The sequence below is a fragment of the Salmo salar genome, chromosome 22 (assembly GCF_965601325.2).
Source record: "Salmo salar chromosome 22, fSalSal1, whole genome shotgun sequence".
Classification (NCBI taxonomy): Eukaryota; Metazoa; Chordata; class Actinopteri; order Salmoniformes; family Salmonidae; genus Salmo; species Salmo salar.
In genome coordinates, this window is record NC_138312.1 from 30,070,974 (window position 1) to 30,090,080 (window position 19,107).

Genomic DNA, 19,107 nt, shown 5'->3' on the forward strand with positions numbered 1-19,107 from the left:
CAGTCAATCCGGAACATTTCAAGAACTTTGAAAGTTTCTTCAAGTGCAGTCGCAAAAGTCATCAAGCGCTATGATGAAACTGGCTCTCATGAGGACCGCCACAGGAAAGGAAGACCCAGAGTCACCGCTGCTGCAGAGGATAAGTTCATTAGAGTTAACTGCACCTCAGATTGCAGCCCAAATAAAGGCTTCAGAGTTCAAGGAACAGACACATCTCAACATCAACTTTTCAGAGGGGACTGTGTGAAATCAAGCCTTCATGGTCGAATTGCTGCAAAGAAACCACTAAAGGACAACAATAAGAGACTTCCTTGGGCCAAGAAACACGATCAATGGACATTAGACCGGTGGAAATCTGTCCAAATTTTTGGTTCCAACCGCCGTGTCTTTGTGAGACGCAGAGTAGGCGAACGGATGATCTCCACATGTGTATTTCCCACCGTGAAACATGGAGGTGTGATGATGTGGGGGTGCTTTGCTGGTGACACTATCAGTGATTTATTTAGAATTCAAAGCACACTTAACCAGCATGGCTACCACAGCATTCTGCAGCGATACGCCATCACATCTGGTTTGCGCTTAGTGGGACTATAATTCGTTTTTCAACAGGACAATTACCCAAAATACACCTCCAGGCTGTGTAAGGGCTATTTGACCAAAGGGAGTGATGTAGTGCTGCATCAGATGACCTGGCCTCTACAATCACCTGACCTCAACCCAATTGAGATGGCTTAGGATGAGTTGGACCGCAGAGTGAAGGAAAAGCAGCCAACAAGTGCTCAGCATATGTGGGAACTCCTTCAAGACTGTTGGAAAAGCATTCCTCATGAAGCTGGTTGAAAGAAAGCCAAGAGTGTGCAATGCTGTCATCAAGGCAAAGGGTGGCTACTTTGAAGAATATAAATTATATTTTCGGTTTGGTTTGTCAGGTGTGTGCGTACTGGTAGCGAAGTCAGGTGCAGGAGAGCAGAGATTTGTGAACAGGCACACATTAATTTGAGGCAAAAGTGCAAAACGTGCAAACAGTCACAAGAATTATGTTTAACAATTAACATCTTTGTGAAATACCACGGAAAAAACAAACCAGTCTGGCGCGTCCACAATAAACCAGAAACACAAACAATCTTTCACAAAGACATGATGGGGAACAGAGGAATAAATACATGTAGATTGATTGGGGAATGAAAACCAGGTGTGGATACATGAAAAATGGAGTGGCGATGGCTAGAAAGCCGGTGATGTCGACCGCCGAATGCCGCCCGAACAAGGAAAGGAGTCGACTTCGGCGGAAGTCGTGACATGGTTACTACATGAATCCATATGTGTTATTTCATGTTTTGATGTCTTCACTATTATTCTACAATGTAGAAAATAGTACAAATAAAGAAAAACCCTTGAATGAGTAGGTGTGTCCAAACTTGACTGGTACTGTGTGTAAAGACAAGTTTAAATCAAGAATAGTATGATGGGTGACAATATTAGCCTATAACTTGTGAATTTTATATTCTCACTTGTGAATGATGGCCAGCTTGTGCAGTAAGGCAAGAAACAGCGCATGCTTTTTTTTGTGCCGAGTTTTTTAAATGATAGTTGCACAACTCATGTAACCTAGCCCATACGCCTATATGTTTTGATACGGTTTGTATCACAACTAAGGTGGCCAAATAACTTCTTAAAATGAACCACATTAGTCCGCTTTACCACGGGGGTAGAGCCTAACTGGCATACATACGCAGCATGTGTGTTTCAAGTTTGGGGAAGATAATTTTCACCATAAATATGCACCTTTATAATAAAAGCATTACACGCATAATCGCATTTGTGGTCAGTCAACTTTGAGAATGGAACATTCGCGCTTATAGCCTACTGCCATGTGCGCATTGCTGCGCTTACAATGTGAAGAAATATCCTAATAGTTTATCAACATTTCTTGCGTTAGACTCAATGCTTAACTTCTTTAGCATACTGGTTATTGTTCGGAATTTCGCGCTCTGCAATTTCACCGGATGTTGTCGTAGGTGTCCTGCTAGCGGTTCATGCAGCCTAACAGTTTAAAATAGTTTTGTTGATTCTAGTGGTTGTATTAATTTGGGACCTTTTGCATCCCACAACTTTCCTAGACTATGTTTGGAATATGTACTTCTCGCACAGAATAGAATAGGTCAACATTTGTACTATGGGCGATAGTAGATTGACATAGGCTCGTGCTTTTGCTGTTTGTTAGGCCTACTCATCTCGTTTGGCTGATGAAAAGTAAATGTGGACATTTCTTACAATATCTTCAATATGCACCTCGTAATTGGATAAGTATGCGTGCAGTTGCATCCCGATGTCTGTCTTCAATTGTAGCCTGTGAGTAAGAAGTGTGTACATCCTGCGCAAAAAACAAATTAGAGCTCATGCCTTTCATGCTACTTTTTTCAAATCATCACTAGAGTCGCATCATACAACCTTAGAATGTATTAAAAATCAAAACATATAGCCCAACGTTTGTAGAACAACTCAAGTTACATTAATAACTCTAAATGAAGCATATAGGAGTACCTGTTTCTTTATTACCGCTCAACACAGAATAGCTGCATGTGCGAACTCCCTCAAATTGTTTGGAGAAAATATTATTTCTATTTTATTCAGCTTTGTTCAATTTTATTCTTCATATTACAAACTAATATAAAATAATGACACGGAATTCTAAGCAAATCTTGTCTGCCAATTAACTAGTGTAGCCCACAGCTATATGGCATAGCCAGATCATTGCCTAACATAAGGACAACTTATGTTGCTATTCTGTTCTTCTGAAATAGACTACATTTTCTTCATATCAAGCTTCTTTAGACCTGTCTAAAAATAAATCATGGATTTATTTTGTTGGTGTAGGCTATATTACATGGATTTATTAGACTTTTTAAAATGTAGATGTTCCAAAGGTCTGTATTAGTGGCTTGTAGGCTATGCCTGGAAGCCAGGAGATGCTAAATGTGTTTATGTTAATTAACTGACAATTACCATGAGACTGGCTGTTATTTGTTTGACAATCACCTGCTGATGTAATTTCATGACTGTCACAGCCTTAGTGCAGACTCCAATATGTTACATGCTATTATTCTAAAAAGTCAACATAACCCCATAGGTTTTACAGAAATCTTTGTGAGAAAGGCTGAGTCAGTTAAACTGATACAGTACGTCATATGTGGGCTAGTTATAAACCTGTAACAAGACCTAGGCTACATGTATACGCACTAAGAACTGATATGCCTCTGGCATAAAGCATTGAAGTTGACACGCACTGTTCCTACCTTTGTTTGCCCTGTCTAAAGGCAGGATCATAAATCAATACTTATTCTGTAAAAAAAAGATACTATTGAAATGATATAATTGATACTGTTTTTAAACCCTTTTATTTCTAATTGTTTTGTCATTTGAGGAATGGATACAAGATCAATTTCTATTCAATCTCGAGGACAAACACTGATGAAATGTTTTCTTATCGAATGATTGATAATGAACAATAAATATAAAATTATTGTATATGTTGTGTTTTTGTTTGAAAGGTTTCGGGTGAACTTGTCTCAATTCTTTTTTGTTCCCCTTATCTGATTTATTTACCTATTTAATCCTGTTCTTATAGCCATTAAGTGGTTTCTTATCACTGCATTGTACAGTATATGGCAGAAGTATATGAGTGGTAAATGCTGGGAATAATGAACACTGTCCAAACACACTACAGTGTATATAAAGGCCAGGGTATAGCCAGTCCAATATACTGTACTCCCAGGTAACTGATCAGACAAGATGAAGTTGGCTGTTGTGCTGTTTGCCTTAGTAACCCTTTCTGAGTGCCTTCTCAAGTAAGTACCATCATTCATTAAATAAAATATAAAATGTATTTCATTTCTTGCACCTTATATCATCGCAGAGTTCTGTAGGGGATATGTGTTGTTGAGAGAAACATGAGGGTAGCTTTTAAAAATGCTGAAATTAAAGTGAAAGGAAATCAGTTTTCTAACTGCAGCATCAGACCGTGTTGAGGCTCTGTTCCTCTGAGTCACAGAGATTGCAGTAGTGTTATATTATTAAACTAGAGATGTCCACTCTGTGGCCCAGGATTCCTCTGACAAAGGGGAAGTCAGCCAGGCAGACTCTGGAGGAGAAGGGTCTGTATGAAGAGTACAAGAGAAAGTATCGCTACAACCCCAGAGCCAAGTTTAACACCAAGGCGGGTGGTGCCATGGTGCCCATGATCTTCTATCCAGAGGTGAGTGCACCTAGCTATAGCCCAGACTGTCTCCATTGGTGACTGCTTAGGCTTACTCAAGTGTCTGGTTGAAACATTCATCATATCATCTCAGGAATCTCTCTCTGTCTTTCTCCCTTGACTGTCTCACACAGTCGACATACTATGGAGTCATCACCATCGGTACTCCCCCTCAGTCGTTCAAGGTTCTCTTTGACACGGGCTCTGCTGACCTGTGGGTGCCCTCTGTCCATTGCAGCAGCAGCCAGGCCTGCTGTGAGTATGGACACACATTGATGACAGGGATACTAAGATACACAACCGTGAAACAATGAAATAATAACTAGTAGTGGAACTGTGTCTAAACATGACGTTTTATTCTTTGATTCTTTGTTAAAAATGTTCATTTAAATCATGCCTACTCCTTCTCTCTCCCTCCCACCCTCACCAGACAACCATGCCAGGTTCAACACTACAGCATCCTCCACATTCCAGCCCAGCTCAGAGACTTTCTCCATCCAATATGTCACTGGTTACATGACAGGGGATGTGGGATATGACACCGTAATAGTGAGAAACAGAAATATCTATTTACTTTCTCCCACATTGGTAATGTAACACTATATGTACTCTCAGTATGACACTCACATTTCTGGACTAAATTAAATATTACCACTACCTTTTAACTTTAACTTTATTTCCCAAACACAATTCAATCGCTTTTTTGACTTTTTATTCTTTTAAGCATATTTTCACACTGGCTTAAGACCTAACAAACACTTTGTACTTTTTTAACACTGGCTTAAGACCTAACAAAGACTTTGTACTTTTTTAACACTGGGAAGAAAATACTTCAATTTGCTGAACTTGCCATTGGCTCAACCATCAACCATCTATATTAGTCCACACAGCTACACTGCACTTTCATGCTAAGTTTAGGACCTCACATTGAAGCTTTTAGAGACCCAAACTGATGTATAGAACAATCGTAAAAAAAGATCTACTTTGGTTTAGTTACAAGCATCATGAAACCTCTAACAGAATACATTAATTTGACTTGATGAAAATCTGTTTTTTGGACCTACCTTGAAATGATGACCTCTTCCTAAATATTTGGTCAAATTATACATTTTGTTTATGGTTTCCTAGAAACAAGGGTTGCTCAACTTACCCCTTTGGCTCAACTTACCCCACTCTCCCCTACAACTTCTCATTCTTAAAGGTCCAATGCAGCCATTTTCATCTCAATATCAAATCATTTCTGGGTAACAATTAAGTACCTTACTGTGATTGTTTTTAATTAAAATGGTCAAAAAGAAACAAAAATAGCTTCTTAACAAAGAACAATTTCTCAAGCAATACTTTTGCTAGGACTTTCTGATATTGGTCTGAGTAGAGAGGGGAAAACTGCAAACTAGCTGTTATTTGGGACTCTTTCTTATTGGCCTATTAACTAATTTAATGCCTGGTGACGTCACCAGGCAGGCCATAACTCCATCCCAACAAAACAGGCAGAAATGCTCTCCCCCCCAGAACAGACTCAATTCATCGGGGCATGGACTCTACAAGGTGTCGAAAGCATTCTACTGGGATGCCAGGGATCCTGGCCCATGTTGATTTCAATGCTTTCCACAGTTGTGTCAAGTTGGCTAGATATCCTTTGGGTGGTGGACCATTCCTGATATACACGGAAAACTGTTGAGCGTGAAAAACCCAGCAGCGGTGCAGTTCTTGGCACAAACCGGTGCGCCTGGCACCTACTACCATACCCTATTCAAAAGCACTTAAATCTTTTGTCTTGCCCATTAACCCTTTGAATTGCACACATACACAATCCATGTCTCAATATTGTCTCAAAGCTTAAAAATCCTTCTTTAACCTGTCTCCTCCCTTCGTCTACACTAATTGAAGTCGATTTATCAACGGATATCAATACAATAAGGGATCATAACCTTCACCTGGTCAGTCTATGTCATGGAAAGAGCAGGTGTTCTTAATGTTTGTACACTCAGTGTATATAAAACACAGGGAAATCAAATTTTTTACTTCACAATGTGTCACCACCAGCATTTTGAGAGGATGTGTGTGTGTGACTGTTTTTTCCCCTCAGATCGGTGACTTGTATGTGACACACCAGATCTTTGGGCTGAGTCTGGTGGAGGATGCTTTCCTGGATAGCTTACCATGGGATGGGATTCTGGGCCTGGCCTTCCCCAACCAGCAGTCAATTAACGGAGGTACTCCTGTATTTGACAACATTTGGAAACAAGGAAAGATCCCTCAAGACCTGTTCTCCATCTATCTGTCCAGGTGAGATTTCATTGGAGGAATAAGTAGACAGGGTTGGGAGGAGGGGGCGGGGACGAGGGGGGGATGATCTGCTGATGTTTACTAAGTCCTTCTATGTGATGAACATGTAAATTCTTCTTCCTAGCTCTGTAGATGGCAGTATGTTAATCCTGGGAGGAACTGACCCCTCCTACTTCACAGGAAGCATCCAATGGATTCCCATCTCTCAACCTACTGGCTACTGGCAGATCAATGTAGACAGGTAATATTATGGACGGCTAGTGTTTGTGAGTGTATGTGTAACAGAATTAAATATGATAATTTTCCCACACAAGACACCAGCCAAGTTCAAACTCATTAAGGATGATCAGTCACTGGTGTTATGCCTACTTTTGTTGTTGATGACTCTACAGAATAGTGATGCTCTGCTGAATGTGCTCTGCTTGTTGCAGTATTACTATCAATGGGAATACTGTGGCGTGTGCAGCGGGCTGCCAAGCTGTAGTAGACACTGGCACCACTGAGATCCTAGGGCCTACCAAGGACGTCAATAACATCAATGGCTGGGTGGGAGCCTACAGCGAACAGGTGGGTTTCACTGGATCTCAATCTTATGAACACAGTTTTGTTATGGTTATTTGTTACAGTTTTCAGATTGAGGGGGAAATGATTTATGTTACTAATGTATGTGGCTCAGTAAAAGTCTAGGATAAAATAAAAAATGTACATTCCTCACTTCTTTACAGGGTATCGTGAGTTGCAGTAACATAAAGCGCATGCCTGAGATTACCTTCAACATCAATGGATTCGGCTTCACTCTCCCAGCATCAACCTATGTTTTACCAGTAAGTATCTCTAAAATGTAGTCTAATGTTCCATTTGAGCATGTATTTGAGTGCAAAATCATACTATTTTAGTGATATTTAAAGAATCATGCCAGTTAAAATAACCACAGATGTGCCAATGCTATTACGGTAATTTAATCATTGTTGCAATGTAAGGAAATCATCAATGTTGAGAAACTTTCCCTCTCTTCTCCCTCCAGTATGGCTCCAGCTGTACTACTGGTTTTGGCACCTGGGACAATGATCAGTGGATTCTGGGTGAGGTCTTCATGAGGCAGTTCTACACTGTCTTCAACAGAGACCAGAACTGGGTGGGCTTGGCGCAGGCTAAAAAGAGTCCAGAGTCAGACTGACACTGACAACCCTGCTGGTGCCCTGACACCATACCTGTCTGCATCTCAGACTGAGAGAGATTCGCCAGCCCAGCCATCTTCACTCCACTTCTGTTTACATCTGAAGTGAACATCAGACATGGGGAATGGAAAATGAAAAAAGCTCCACTATGCAATTGTTCCAATTATGCAAATAAAAGAAAGTTAACCTGTATCCGATTAATGATTGATTAAGTCTATTATGCTGTTTTTCAAATGTGTTGTCTGTTTGACCCTTGACATGGATTTTCATTCAGATTAACCAGATTGTTTATTGTCCCATCCTCCATATAAACTTGAGTGTTCTCCTCTGGTGTAAGACTGTATGTTCAGCTCAATAATTCACAATGCTGCCCACTAGATGGCATAACAACCCCTAGAGACTCAAATAGACACTATATATTTTGCTATTCATTTAATTGAGTCAGGAGGGGGCTTACAGAGAAAGGATGAGTCATCCTCTTTTGAATTCAGTCCACACACACACACACACACAACCACATGCCAATCATTCATCAGCAGCCACTGACTGGCATTAACCATGTCATCTTAGATGGATTCAGGTCGTTTTTACATTTCCTCTGCAGGTCAAACGGTTCTAATTATGAACTATGCTTGAATATCTACAAGATGGAAATGTTTAATTTTTACCACTATATGTGACGAGAATACATATTGTACAGTATGTTACAGCAAGGCCATAGACCTCTTGCAGTGAAAAGATCATGCATTCATTAATGTGCAGTAATCTTAGCATCTATCCACTATAAACCCTGTATGATCCAGTCCTTTTTACAGAGAGGGGGATACCAATGTATTGTTGTTCATTCAGAACATCTGCTGCTTTAAATCACCCAGTTTAATCGAACTTCTCACTTCATTACAAAGACCTGGATGGATTTGCTGCTGGCGAGGGTCAATATATTACTATAAGACATCTGGCGTGACTGAATCAGGGATTGCATCCCAATGGCACCCTATTCCCTGGCCAGAGCCCTATGGACCCTGGTCCAAAGTAGTGTACTATATAAGGAATAGGGTGCCATTTGGGACTCACAAGGGTTTTTGGACATCCCTCTCCAGTCCTCTTGATTAATCTAGTAGAAGTCTTCATTTACACTTTCTTCAGCAGAGACGGACACTTAATTCATAATGCCATTGAGTACAGTAGTTCAGATTGGTGATAAACACAAATGCACACAGAAACACACTGTCCTTCCTTCAGTCTACCTGTTATTGAGTTACCTGTAAATTACATATGGGACGTGATGGTGTGCACATAGGAAGAATAAAGAGTTTGCATCAAACAGTGCCTGAAGAAAGTAAATGGTCAGATGAGTGCAATACACACTGCTTCCCGAGCAAGCTGAGTTTCCACCTCAGTGATCTGTGAGCTCTAGCATTTCATCCCCCAGTGACCACAGTGCATGTCATTAGGGTATTATAGAAACAGAAGCCAGTGAAGTGGCATGCCATTTGGCTCAGTGAAGCCTGATATTCAGGCCTGCACACAAACACTGGACACTCACATCACAGAGGAACAGAAAACACAAAATCGCAAGGAGGGCTGTTATAAAGCATCAATTCAGATATTGAGATGTTTCAACTTCATGTTATGCGTGTCTTGAGTGCCCCTTTCCTAGAAAACACAGCATCACACTTCTTGGCTTGGATCTTTATAAGGTTGTGAATACAGTTGACAGTTACAGGTACAGTGGATGAACAGGAAGACATTTGAGAGCATTGGAGAGAGATTCTGACAAAAGACTGTCATTACAGATTAATGCATTTGTACTTGACCTAACAATATGCAGTGAGTAGAGACTTCGAAGTATTCTAAGTAACACGTACAGTAGGTAAACGCAGAACATCACGAGAAATGACTACAACAAAGACACATAATACTTTTACATATAGATACATATAACAATTACTTAGCTGATTCCCTTTATGAGTGTCATAGGAGACTACGCACGTTACTCTTTGCATATTTGAAGTAATTCATTGCTTGGTCCTAAATGATACATTTTCTTCACCTGGAAAAAATGATAAGTCTTTAAACAGAAGAGCCAGAGGTCCAATAGCTTCTACCAGAAATGACCATGTCAATCATACAATGCCAGACAATTGTCCAATTTAAGGGTCTTCAAAGCATAACAAGAGTATAGGTTAAGATAATATTCTCATATAACATTATCTGGCTAGTATGCAAAAACTCTTCCACAGTATCTTGCAACATCTTCACATAATTATTAATACTGTAGAGATACATCATATTAAACATCTGATTAATATATAGTATGTGATAGTTGGATAATGTGTAGTACGCATACATATGAAACTATATGACCCTGAGTAGGCAGAATGGATAGACATGAATGGATAGCATAAGAAAGTCTTCTCTGAAAATGTTAGTGGCACCTATTTTGTTATTTGTGTTCAGTAACTACTTTACTGTGAGTTAATAAAGTGCCTTTCAGCTTATACTATAGGTTTGAGTACATGGTCATAAGAGGTGGGAGTCTGTCTTCAAAGAGGTCCCTCTAAAACAGCATTGCAGTAAGTGCCTCCATCAAGGTACTTCAATTACAATGGCACCTGATTTCAAGTTAAGAGGGACGGAGATACTCAGGTTGAAAAGCTGTCAGTCAAGGTTAGGTAATATCTAATGAAGCACGTTAAGAAACCCCCATAGCCTACAACTGGGTGACTAAACAGAGCTACATCATAAGGTTCAGCTTCAAAACAAGAGCTCAAACCACCTTGATAAACAGATGGGTAAAATTAACATCTGACTGTTTGTTGACCATTTTTCCCGAGCTCATCTTGCTGTCATAATATCAATGACCTTTGTATTATACCACCTACATCCGTCCTTAATCTTCTAGGTGCAGTTGTGTCTGTTTAGCAATACAAGTGAATGACAGGATGACACGGTATCTGTTCTTCCAGTGCTAGAGTTGTGTTTACATCCAATGCTCAGCTATGGCAGGAGCGCTAAATGGGCTAGCATATTAGCTGTACTACTGGCAGCTATTTCTGACCGTGTTTATGAGACGATCGCCCAGTAGGCATTTGTCCGTTTGGTTAGGGACTTGAACCCATATCCAGAAGTACTCAGTGGATTGTCACAATAACTCCCTTTGGTAGGACTGGGCTTGGCTGCTAACAAATATCCTTTCTGTCCCAGGCACACACTGTCCCACTAGCATTCCCCACCTTATAGTGATTAAGTGACAGAGACTATTCTTAGCCTGGTGATCCAGGCTTCACAGCAGCACAGATGTATTGGAGCAATGTTGTGTCTATTGCATTAAATAGATTTTAATGCTGCTTCGATTGGTTACATAAATTCAGCTACAACTCGTAATGTTTTTGTGCCCCTTATCACTGGAAAGCATTAACAATATTGGTATTCTAACACAGAGATTGAAGCATTTGATGAACACAGATTGCTACAGAATAAATTAGTGAGAATGAATCCTCATTTGGTTGAAAGTTCTTGTCTTATAAAAGACAAGATAGTGTAGTACCACTACGTAAAGCTACTTGCCCTACTGAACTGATGCATATGGGAAGTGGATAGCCTCTTTCTGCTTAATAATCAAGTCACAGTCCTACTGAGGCAGCTGAGTCGCCCATCCTCCCCCCTCCCCCAAATGTTTTGATGTGAAAGATCTTCTAGTTGAAGCAAAACACCCTCTCACACCACGATAGGGGTGTCTGAGCACACAGAGCTCAGAGACTCCGCATCTGACTTTCTTCTCTGTCCCTGCTTTCCTCTGTCCTCCTCCTGCCACTCCTCCTCCTCCTCCCCACATGGGCTCAGTCGCCCATTCTGCTCGATCAGGCCCTTTGGGTCCGGGAAGGCCACATGCCTGTTGAAGGGAGGCTTATCGAAGGCCCCCCCTCCTCCTCCGCCTCCCTCTGGGCCTGTGTCCTCATGGGTGGGAGAAACGCTGACAGTGGAGGAGTGGAGGCTGTCTCCCAGAGCCCTCTTGTCCAGGCCCTGGCCTGAGCAGCAGAAGCAGCGGCAGGGTGTGAGGTAGAGGTAGATGAGCACCATCACCGCACTGGCCAGACAGCCCACCAGCGTGGTGTAAGCCGTCTTCATACCCTCATGCCCTCCAGCCTGAGTGGTGTTGTGCACCTCCACAGTCACATACAGAGTCTCATTGAGGGAGTCCCCTACTGCATAACAGGTGTAGACCCCAGAGTCCTCTAGCGTGAGGGGGCCGATCTGCAGACTGCCATCGCTGAGGACCCTAGCACTTTGGTTCCCAGAGGACACCTGCACATTGCCGGGCAAGACCCAGCTCTTCAGCATGTCCCTCTGCCTGGTGTCACAGCCCAGGTTTAAAACCTGCTCTAGATAGGCCTCCTCACCTATGATGGTCACAGCGCTGCAATTTAGATGGACCTTGTTAAGCTCCAAGGTAAGCACCTTCTCCTTCTGCGTGCCTGGGAGTAGACAGGTGTGGTCGTCCCTGAAGTCAGTGGCGGAGCTGAGCTCCTGGAGGTGCCAGCGGGCCAGCATGCTGTACAGCTCACAGCTGCAGGGCAGCGGGTTGTTGTGGAAGTAGAGACCGTTCTTGATCCAGGCAGGCAGGACCTGGAGCTCCTGTATGGGCAGGAGTTTGACACGGTTGGTGGACACGTCCAGTAGTGTGAGCTTCTCAAGCCGGTTCCTCTCCTTAACCAGCTCCAAGGGGAAGCGTTTGACCTGGTTCTGGCTGAGGTAGAGCTTCTGCAGGCTGTTGAGGCCCGAGAAGGCGGTGCGGTCGATCTGGGAGATGTGGTTGTTGTAAAGCAGAAGCACCTCCAGGTGCTCCAGGGGCTCGAAGATGAACTCTTCCAGGATTTTCAGGCCGTTTGAGGACAGGTCCAGGTAACGCAGCCATGTGACGTACAGAAAAGCCTCAGAGGAGAGGAAGGTGAGGCCGTTGTGGCTGAGCAGGAGACTGTGCAGCTTGCTGAGCTTGACCGGGGTCCATTCAGCTTTCAGTTTACTGATTTGGTTGAAGCTAAGGTCCAGCACAGCGGTGTAGCGAGGCAGAGTCATGGGGATTCCGGTCAGGTTCATCTTGGAGCAGCTGACGATGTTGCTAGCGCACAAACAGGTTTTGTGGCAGGTGATAGGTTTGGAGCTGGTCATTGCTCCTGGAGGCAGTAGGAGAGTCAGGACCAGAAGGGCAAAGAGCCCCTTAATAGACACTCCTGCTATGGCACAATGGGAACCAGAGAGTTGCCCATCCACCATGTCAGGTGCAAGCATGGTGGAGGATGTTGGATGTATTTTTTGATAGGGAATCCTTGTTTTCCAAATGCAGCATTTAGGCTGCATATGACATACACCCCCAAACGACCATGTGCTGAAATAAAGTATTGTAATGTTATTCATCACATCTTTTATGGGAGGTCAGCAGCACATTGTTTACACTCAACTTGATCATTGTAGTGTCCCCTGGCAAAAATTATGCCAACACCTAGCTATGACATGAACAACCATATGACTTAATCATAACTCACACATGTGGGCTGTCAAGCAGAGTAAATGCACTACAAACCAGTAATGTACTTTACCCATACACTCTTGGTACACTTACCAGGGTGCATTGCACCACAGGACATCTACAATAATTCCCATCATGAGTTGAACTTCATGCATCTCTGTACAAATCCTTCCTTCATCTCCATGCTTGTTTCATTCACTAACACATGTTAAACATTGGACACTGCCTACAGCCTACACCTCTAGCCACATCAGTCACAAAAAGCACTGCATAATGTACAATAGTCTATGGCTACATAAAAAAAGCAGAGTACTTTTTTATCTGCTGATGCCATAATCTGACTCAATAAGATACATTTACAAACTTGCATATTTAAGATAATAAACGCAACATTGTTTCATTTTCAAAACCTATAGAAACCTGCTCAAGCATCCAGAAGACCTCTCTGCGTATCCACAAGCTTTATTTTACCTTGTGCTCCCTCTCAAGGCGTAACCTGAAGAAGATCAAAGGCGATATTGAGAAATGTCGCAGGTTGAACAGCAAATGGATCCACGACGTCGATGCAAAATAGTAGCCTATCAATAGCTAATTCGGAAGTGCTTCTAGCAGAGTAGACCACAGCCGAATGATGTCAAGCTTTCTATGCCGTAACAAAGAGAGAGAAGCAACAGCCTTGTGATTGATTACTGGGAGGGCGCTCACGAGATGCGCTATAACAAACACAGCACCGACCTCGATCCAAGTCCATTAGTTTTCAACCCAGCAGCTCAATGCAACATTTTTACGAATTATTATCATGGAAGGTAGAAGAAAAAAACTATTAAATAGGGAATAAAGATTAGGAGAAAGGGGTTTTAAGGGGTAGCCTATTTATTTGAGTTACTAGCTTATTTTATTCTGTAGGTCTAATAACAGGTGAAAACTTTACACAGGTGTATGTTAATGTGGCCCATTGTATAATTCAGCCTATTTTGGTTTCTTAATTTCGAAAATAGGTCATACAATATGATGTGAAAAAAGGAAAATGCCACCTGAATCGAAGTTATGAGTTACCAGGAGCTACCCTCTAATCTAGACTAAACACAGCCACCACATTTCATATTTTCTCCCTCCTTTTTTATATGTCTGGTTGCTGTATGGATGTGAGAATCTTATATTTCTATAAATGAATGTCATTATAGTGTTGTTCTATTGCTAACTGTGGAGGCTTCTGTGTTCAACTGTGGTAGATGAGTTGTCTTCATTATAACTGAGGAGGAGCGTTAATAAGAGGATTGTGCTGTTCAGTTCAAAGCCTGAAGGACAATTACTGTCATATCTGTCCACAGACCAGTGCTAATTTGATCATCAAATGGGGCCTTTTCACATTCTGTGCAGTTTCTAGACAGAAGGGGTCCTTGGAGGAGGTTTATCTTGTCCCTGTTGTGCAGTGGAGGACATGACAGTTTGTCCTTCTCAGGGAAGAACACCTCAAACAGAGTCACATGTGCTTCCATTGCCTTTAAGAGAGATGAGACCTCACTGTCTGTATAGGAGCTGGCAAGGAGCAGGGTAATCATGATCCATTTGAACTGTAGATGCTCCGTATCAGAGTGTGTGATGTGCATGTTAATATGTGTTGGTGGATCAATATGTTGATTTAGGATTGTAAGGATTGGAATGTTGCATACAGAGGAATTACGAGGTTCTTCATTGATTAGCAGATGCAGAAATGTGTGACCTTACTGAACAGCCCTGGTTTAGATTGCATGCAGGTGGCACACTAAGTAGCATTATCCTTTACATTGCCGTGACTTTGATCATTTATACCGTAGTGGGGATTTTTTTTATTTCATCTTGCTGGTGAGGAAGGTCTCACTTGAGATGAGTTGACCCCACCTCTCTATTAACTCTCAGATCACATGGCACAAAAGATGTCACTTGAGCTTTCAGAGTGAAGAATGATGGGAACCATCTACAGGGCTGGTTGCCATGGAAGCCAAGGTCAGTGACAGGTTTCTGTAGCAGGCATTGAGGAGGGAGAGCAGAAAAGTGTGTGTCACAGGGTGACAGATTCTACAGTCTGGGTTGAGCAGGCAGAGGGAAGCAGAGGCAGACAACAAAAATGACCTTTTTCCACATTTATTTTCAGAAGGCATGGTTTTCAATAGTCACTGTTTCAGTAATCAAGTTTCAACACATTCTCAATTCGTTTTCACAATTCAGTTAAAATGCTTCATTTCGATATACCATTTTCTCTTGACTTTTAATTAACTCCATCTTTTATCAGACTTAATCATACAGTACAGCACAAAGTAGATTTGCCATGTCCTCTCATCAATCATTTCAGCCTTAAAGGTCCAGTGTAGTAAAAAATGTGATTTCCTGTGATTTATATTTATTTCCACACTATGAGGCTGGAATTGTGAAAACGATGATAATGCGCTTTTAGTGTAAGAGCTGTTTGAAAAGACCGCCGGTTTTGGTGGAATGGAGTTTAGGCCTGTCTGGTGACATCACCAGGTGGTAAATAAGTTAATGGACCAATAAGAAAGAAAGTTAAAAACCTACCTGCCAATAGCAGCTAGTTTTCAGTTTTCCCATCTCCACTCAGACCATTCCCAGACAGTCCTAGCAAAATTATTGGTTGAGAAATTTCCCTTTGCTAAGAAGTTATTTTTGTTTCTTTTTGACCATATTAATTGAAAACAATCACAGTAAGGTACTTAATTGTTACCCAGAAATGATCTGACATTGAGATAAAAATGGCTGCATTGGACCTTTAAGCTCTGTTGCAACAACGCTCCACCATGCCTTTGGACTGCATTGCTTCCTGTGGGCGGCAGTCTGGAGCACAAAAACAGGGGGGTTTAAATACGCAATTCAAAATCACATGATACATTAATCCTCCAATAGGAATACTTGATTGTTACATATGCAAAATAGTCACACCAATGACAGGTGTGTGTGTGTGTGTGTGTGTGTGTGTGTGTGTGTGTGTGTGTGTGTGTGTGTGTGTGTGTGTGTGTGTGTGTGTGTGTGTGTGTGTGTGTGTGTGTGTGTGTGGCGCAGCCACATGATGTCTGTGTATATGTGGGTAATATTTATGTTATTGATTGTTAAGGGGGAGTATAATGACAATAATCATGAGGAAATTGAAACTGTCAGGCAGCTACATATCTCCATGGCCTTTAATCAAAAGCTTCCACATTTCCACTCACACACCCCATGCAGATGGTTGAGATTAAATTACACGCACAGTATTGACAAAATAGGATGAAACCTGAAGTAAATACATGAAGGATACATGAAAGGTTTGACATGTTTAATATCTAGCATACCTCTCAGTTCTGTTTGAAACAACGGCGTGACAAAGAACCAGGGTGGGGTCAGGATCAGGGATCAGGTCATTGGATGAAGTCATCCCAACAGTATGTGTTGTGAAACAAAAGGAATGCCAAGCTCTCGTGTTCCATTCTCAGTCCACTAGCAACTGTTGGATAAGAACAGAGCACCCTCCCACTCCCAGTCTCATACCTTTTTTGGGGTGTTGGGGTGGGCTGGGGTGGGGAGGTATCCTAAAATAGACCATGGCGCTTCTTCTTCCGCCTTCCTCTGTGTTCGAAACACATGTACATTTGTGTATGTGTGTGAATGCATGACACAGATGCAAAGAGAGCGACCCTGGTGCTCCCTCCCTCCCTCCCTCCCTCCCTCCCTCCCTCCCTCCCTCCCTCCCTCCCTCCCTCCCTCCCTCCCTCTACAGGAAGCTTGATTCCTCCTCATCTCCTTTCACACATTATAGTTCGCACCACATTACATCCACATATGACTCATGTATTCTGGGATGCGTTCTTAATGAGGAGTGTATTTCAGTCACCTTACTTTGATAATGGAAGTCGAGTAGTTGTCCCTGTATATCCCATTGACATAGCTATGGTCACTATGGAAAACCTCAGTTAGGGTGTCTGTCTCTGCACTTGAATGAAGATTGTGGGTAGGTTTGTGTGTTACGACAGACATACTCTGCAAGGCCAGTGGTTCCCTCTGCTCTCAGTGAACCCTCAGAGTGGAGTGAGGTAAGACAGAGGAGGTAGCGACCCATTTCACTTCCTCTCTGCCAAGCACCTGTGCTTACACAAATCCTGACCTTGGGACTATAAGGTTCTATCTGTGCAAAGCATAGTTCTGAGATATTGAACATCAATATTTTCACATCCCAGATCTCTGAACAATTTTGTAGTGAATTCTTCTTTCATAACACATTAAGGTGCTCACCTTAAATGTACCAAAAGTGCAGAGTAACAAAATCCTGAGACATTTGTAAATCAGTTTTTTTAGGGAGGCGCAATCACAGATAGGACCTTATGGCTCTGAAATAGATGCTTTAAAGGAGTCAATGGAATGCAGACAGTTCCATTGCCCAGATTGGGCAACATTCAACAAATCTGATCTAACAAAGTGGATTTTCGTCAAATCGTCATGATTGATGTGTTGTAACAGGCCCACGATGTGATTATTTAAATCCGATTTGGATATATTTGGCTGTTTTGCTGCATAACATTTAGAAGTTGTCCCCTTTCAGGTTTAGAAGAAGTAACTGCTAAATGCTAGATCCCATTCACATAAACTGGTTAGCATAGCTAGCATACAGAAAATAGTGGTGGTAGTCAAAGTCATTTTTAACTGTAATGCAGTTGATTAGTGAGGATGACATAGACACTGGGGTTGACATCAATACAAGCATTACTCAGATTTTTACTTCAACATAGTGTGAAACACACATTAAACAATAGCTTAATGTAGGCCCATTTTTCTGGGGGAAAACGAGGAGATTCGGGATCTTTCCCCATGGCCCTTTCCCCCATGCGTTTCCATGGAAATTCAATTGCTTTGGTCAAGCTCGATTGACCTTTTTACCGCATCTACATGTATGTCAATCTGGCTTCAGCCAAAGAGGTTCTACCTGACACTTCTGAATTAGACATGTTCAGTTTTTAAGAAAACTGTAGCTATTTGAATAAATGATAGAATAACACTATTTAACGAGATAGAGTCATAGTACATCATCAACTACATTAACTAGAGTCGATTTCTGCAGCTCGGCGGAATTCTAATTAGCATAATAAAAAAAATCCCCATAAAAGTCTGTCTGTTTAAGATAGAGATTTCTTATTTTTTTTGCATTCGATGCGTCTCAATCCACCCTTCCACATTTGCAGTGAAAGGTGGCAGAGCTACAGCGGTTCTCACAAAAGCGTCTGTAGCAGTTTGGCCTACAAAACATGACACCTCTATTGAAAGATGAGACTCTCACGAACACGATGGTGTTCTGCGTTTTGTTCTATGATCGCCACAAGGGTCAACGGACTCATCTGAAGTTGGCACTGCAGATCTGCCAACTTCTGTCTGTAGCGTTCGATCAGTTTGGGCTACACACAAATATGACCCCTCTATGGAAAGGTGAGTCTCTCATGAATACATACATGTTGGCCTCACAAGACTTGTCTGAAGGTACCTCAGTACAAGTTGAACAAAAATGTATGGAAGTACAAACAGTTGAAGTTGGAAGTTTACATACACTTAGGTTGGAGTCATTAAAACTCGTTTTTCAACCACTCCACACATTTCTTGTTAACAAAATATAGTTTTGGCAAGTTGGTTAGGATATCTACTTCGTGCATGACACATGTCATTTTTCCAACAACTGTTTACAGACAGATTATTGCACTTATCATTCACTGTATCTCAATTCCAGTGGGTCAGAAGTTTACATACACTAAGTTGACTGTGCCTTTAAACAGCTTGGAAAATTTCAGAAAATGATGTCATGGCTTTAGAAGCTTCTGATAGGCTAATTGACATCACCTGTG

General features: G+C 41.8%; 2 protein-coding genes across 3 annotated transcripts; one reads left to right on the forward strand and one right to left on the reverse strand.

The window, feature by feature from the left end:
- Positions 1-2,044: 2,044 nt before the first annotated feature.
- Positions 2,045-7,914, forward strand: LOC106583076 (pepsin A). 2 transcript variants are annotated; one of them, XM_014166868.2, is made up of 9 exons: positions 2,045-2,352; positions 4,105-4,255; positions 4,390-4,510; positions 4,686-4,804; positions 6,345-6,544; positions 6,669-6,785; positions 6,976-7,111; positions 7,270-7,368; positions 7,569-7,914. In XM_014166868.2, exons 1-9 carry the CDS (start codon positions 2,330-2,332, stop codon positions 7,719-7,721), a joined length of 1,119 nt encoding a protein of 372 aa, XP_014022343.1. In that variant the 5' UTR covers positions 2,045-2,329; the 3' UTR covers positions 7,722-7,914. The 2 variants fall into 2 exon arrangements, with proteins under 2 accessions (XP_014022343.1, XP_014022342.1); XM_014166867.3 differs by lacking the exon at positions 2,045-2,352 and adding an exon at positions 3,750-3,848.
- Positions 7,915-9,399: 1,485 nt separating this feature from the next.
- Positions 9,400-13,938, reverse strand: LOC106583075 (amphoterin-induced protein 1). Its single transcript, XM_014166866.3, has 2 exons — positions 13,724-13,938; positions 9,400-13,111 (listed from the first exon to the last, which is right to left on the reverse strand). The coding sequence occupies exon 2, from the start codon at positions 13,081-13,083 to the stop codon at positions 11,443-11,445; it is 1,641 nt and encodes a 546-aa protein (XP_014022341.1). The 5' UTR covers positions 13,084-13,111; positions 13,724-13,938; the 3' UTR covers positions 9,400-11,442.
- Positions 13,939-19,107: the final 5,169 nt, after the last annotated feature.

Coding starts and splice junctions, on each gene's coding strand:
- LOC106583076 (XM_014166867.3), top strand. CDS start 3,793: ATGAAGTTGGCTGTTGTGCTGTTTGCCTTAGTAACCCTTTCTGAGTGC. Junction 3,849..4,104: donor CTTTCTGAGTGCCTTCTCAA/GTAAGTACCATC, acceptor TCTGTGGCCCAG/GATTCCTCTGACAAAGGGGA. Junction 4,805..6,344: donor TGGGATATGACACCGTAATA/GTGAGAAACAGA, acceptor TTTTCCCCTCAG/ATCGGTGACTTGTATGTGAC.
- LOC106583075 (XM_014166866.3), bottom strand. CDS start 13,083: ATGCAGCCTAAATGCTGCATTTGGAAAACAAGGATTCCCTATCAAAAA.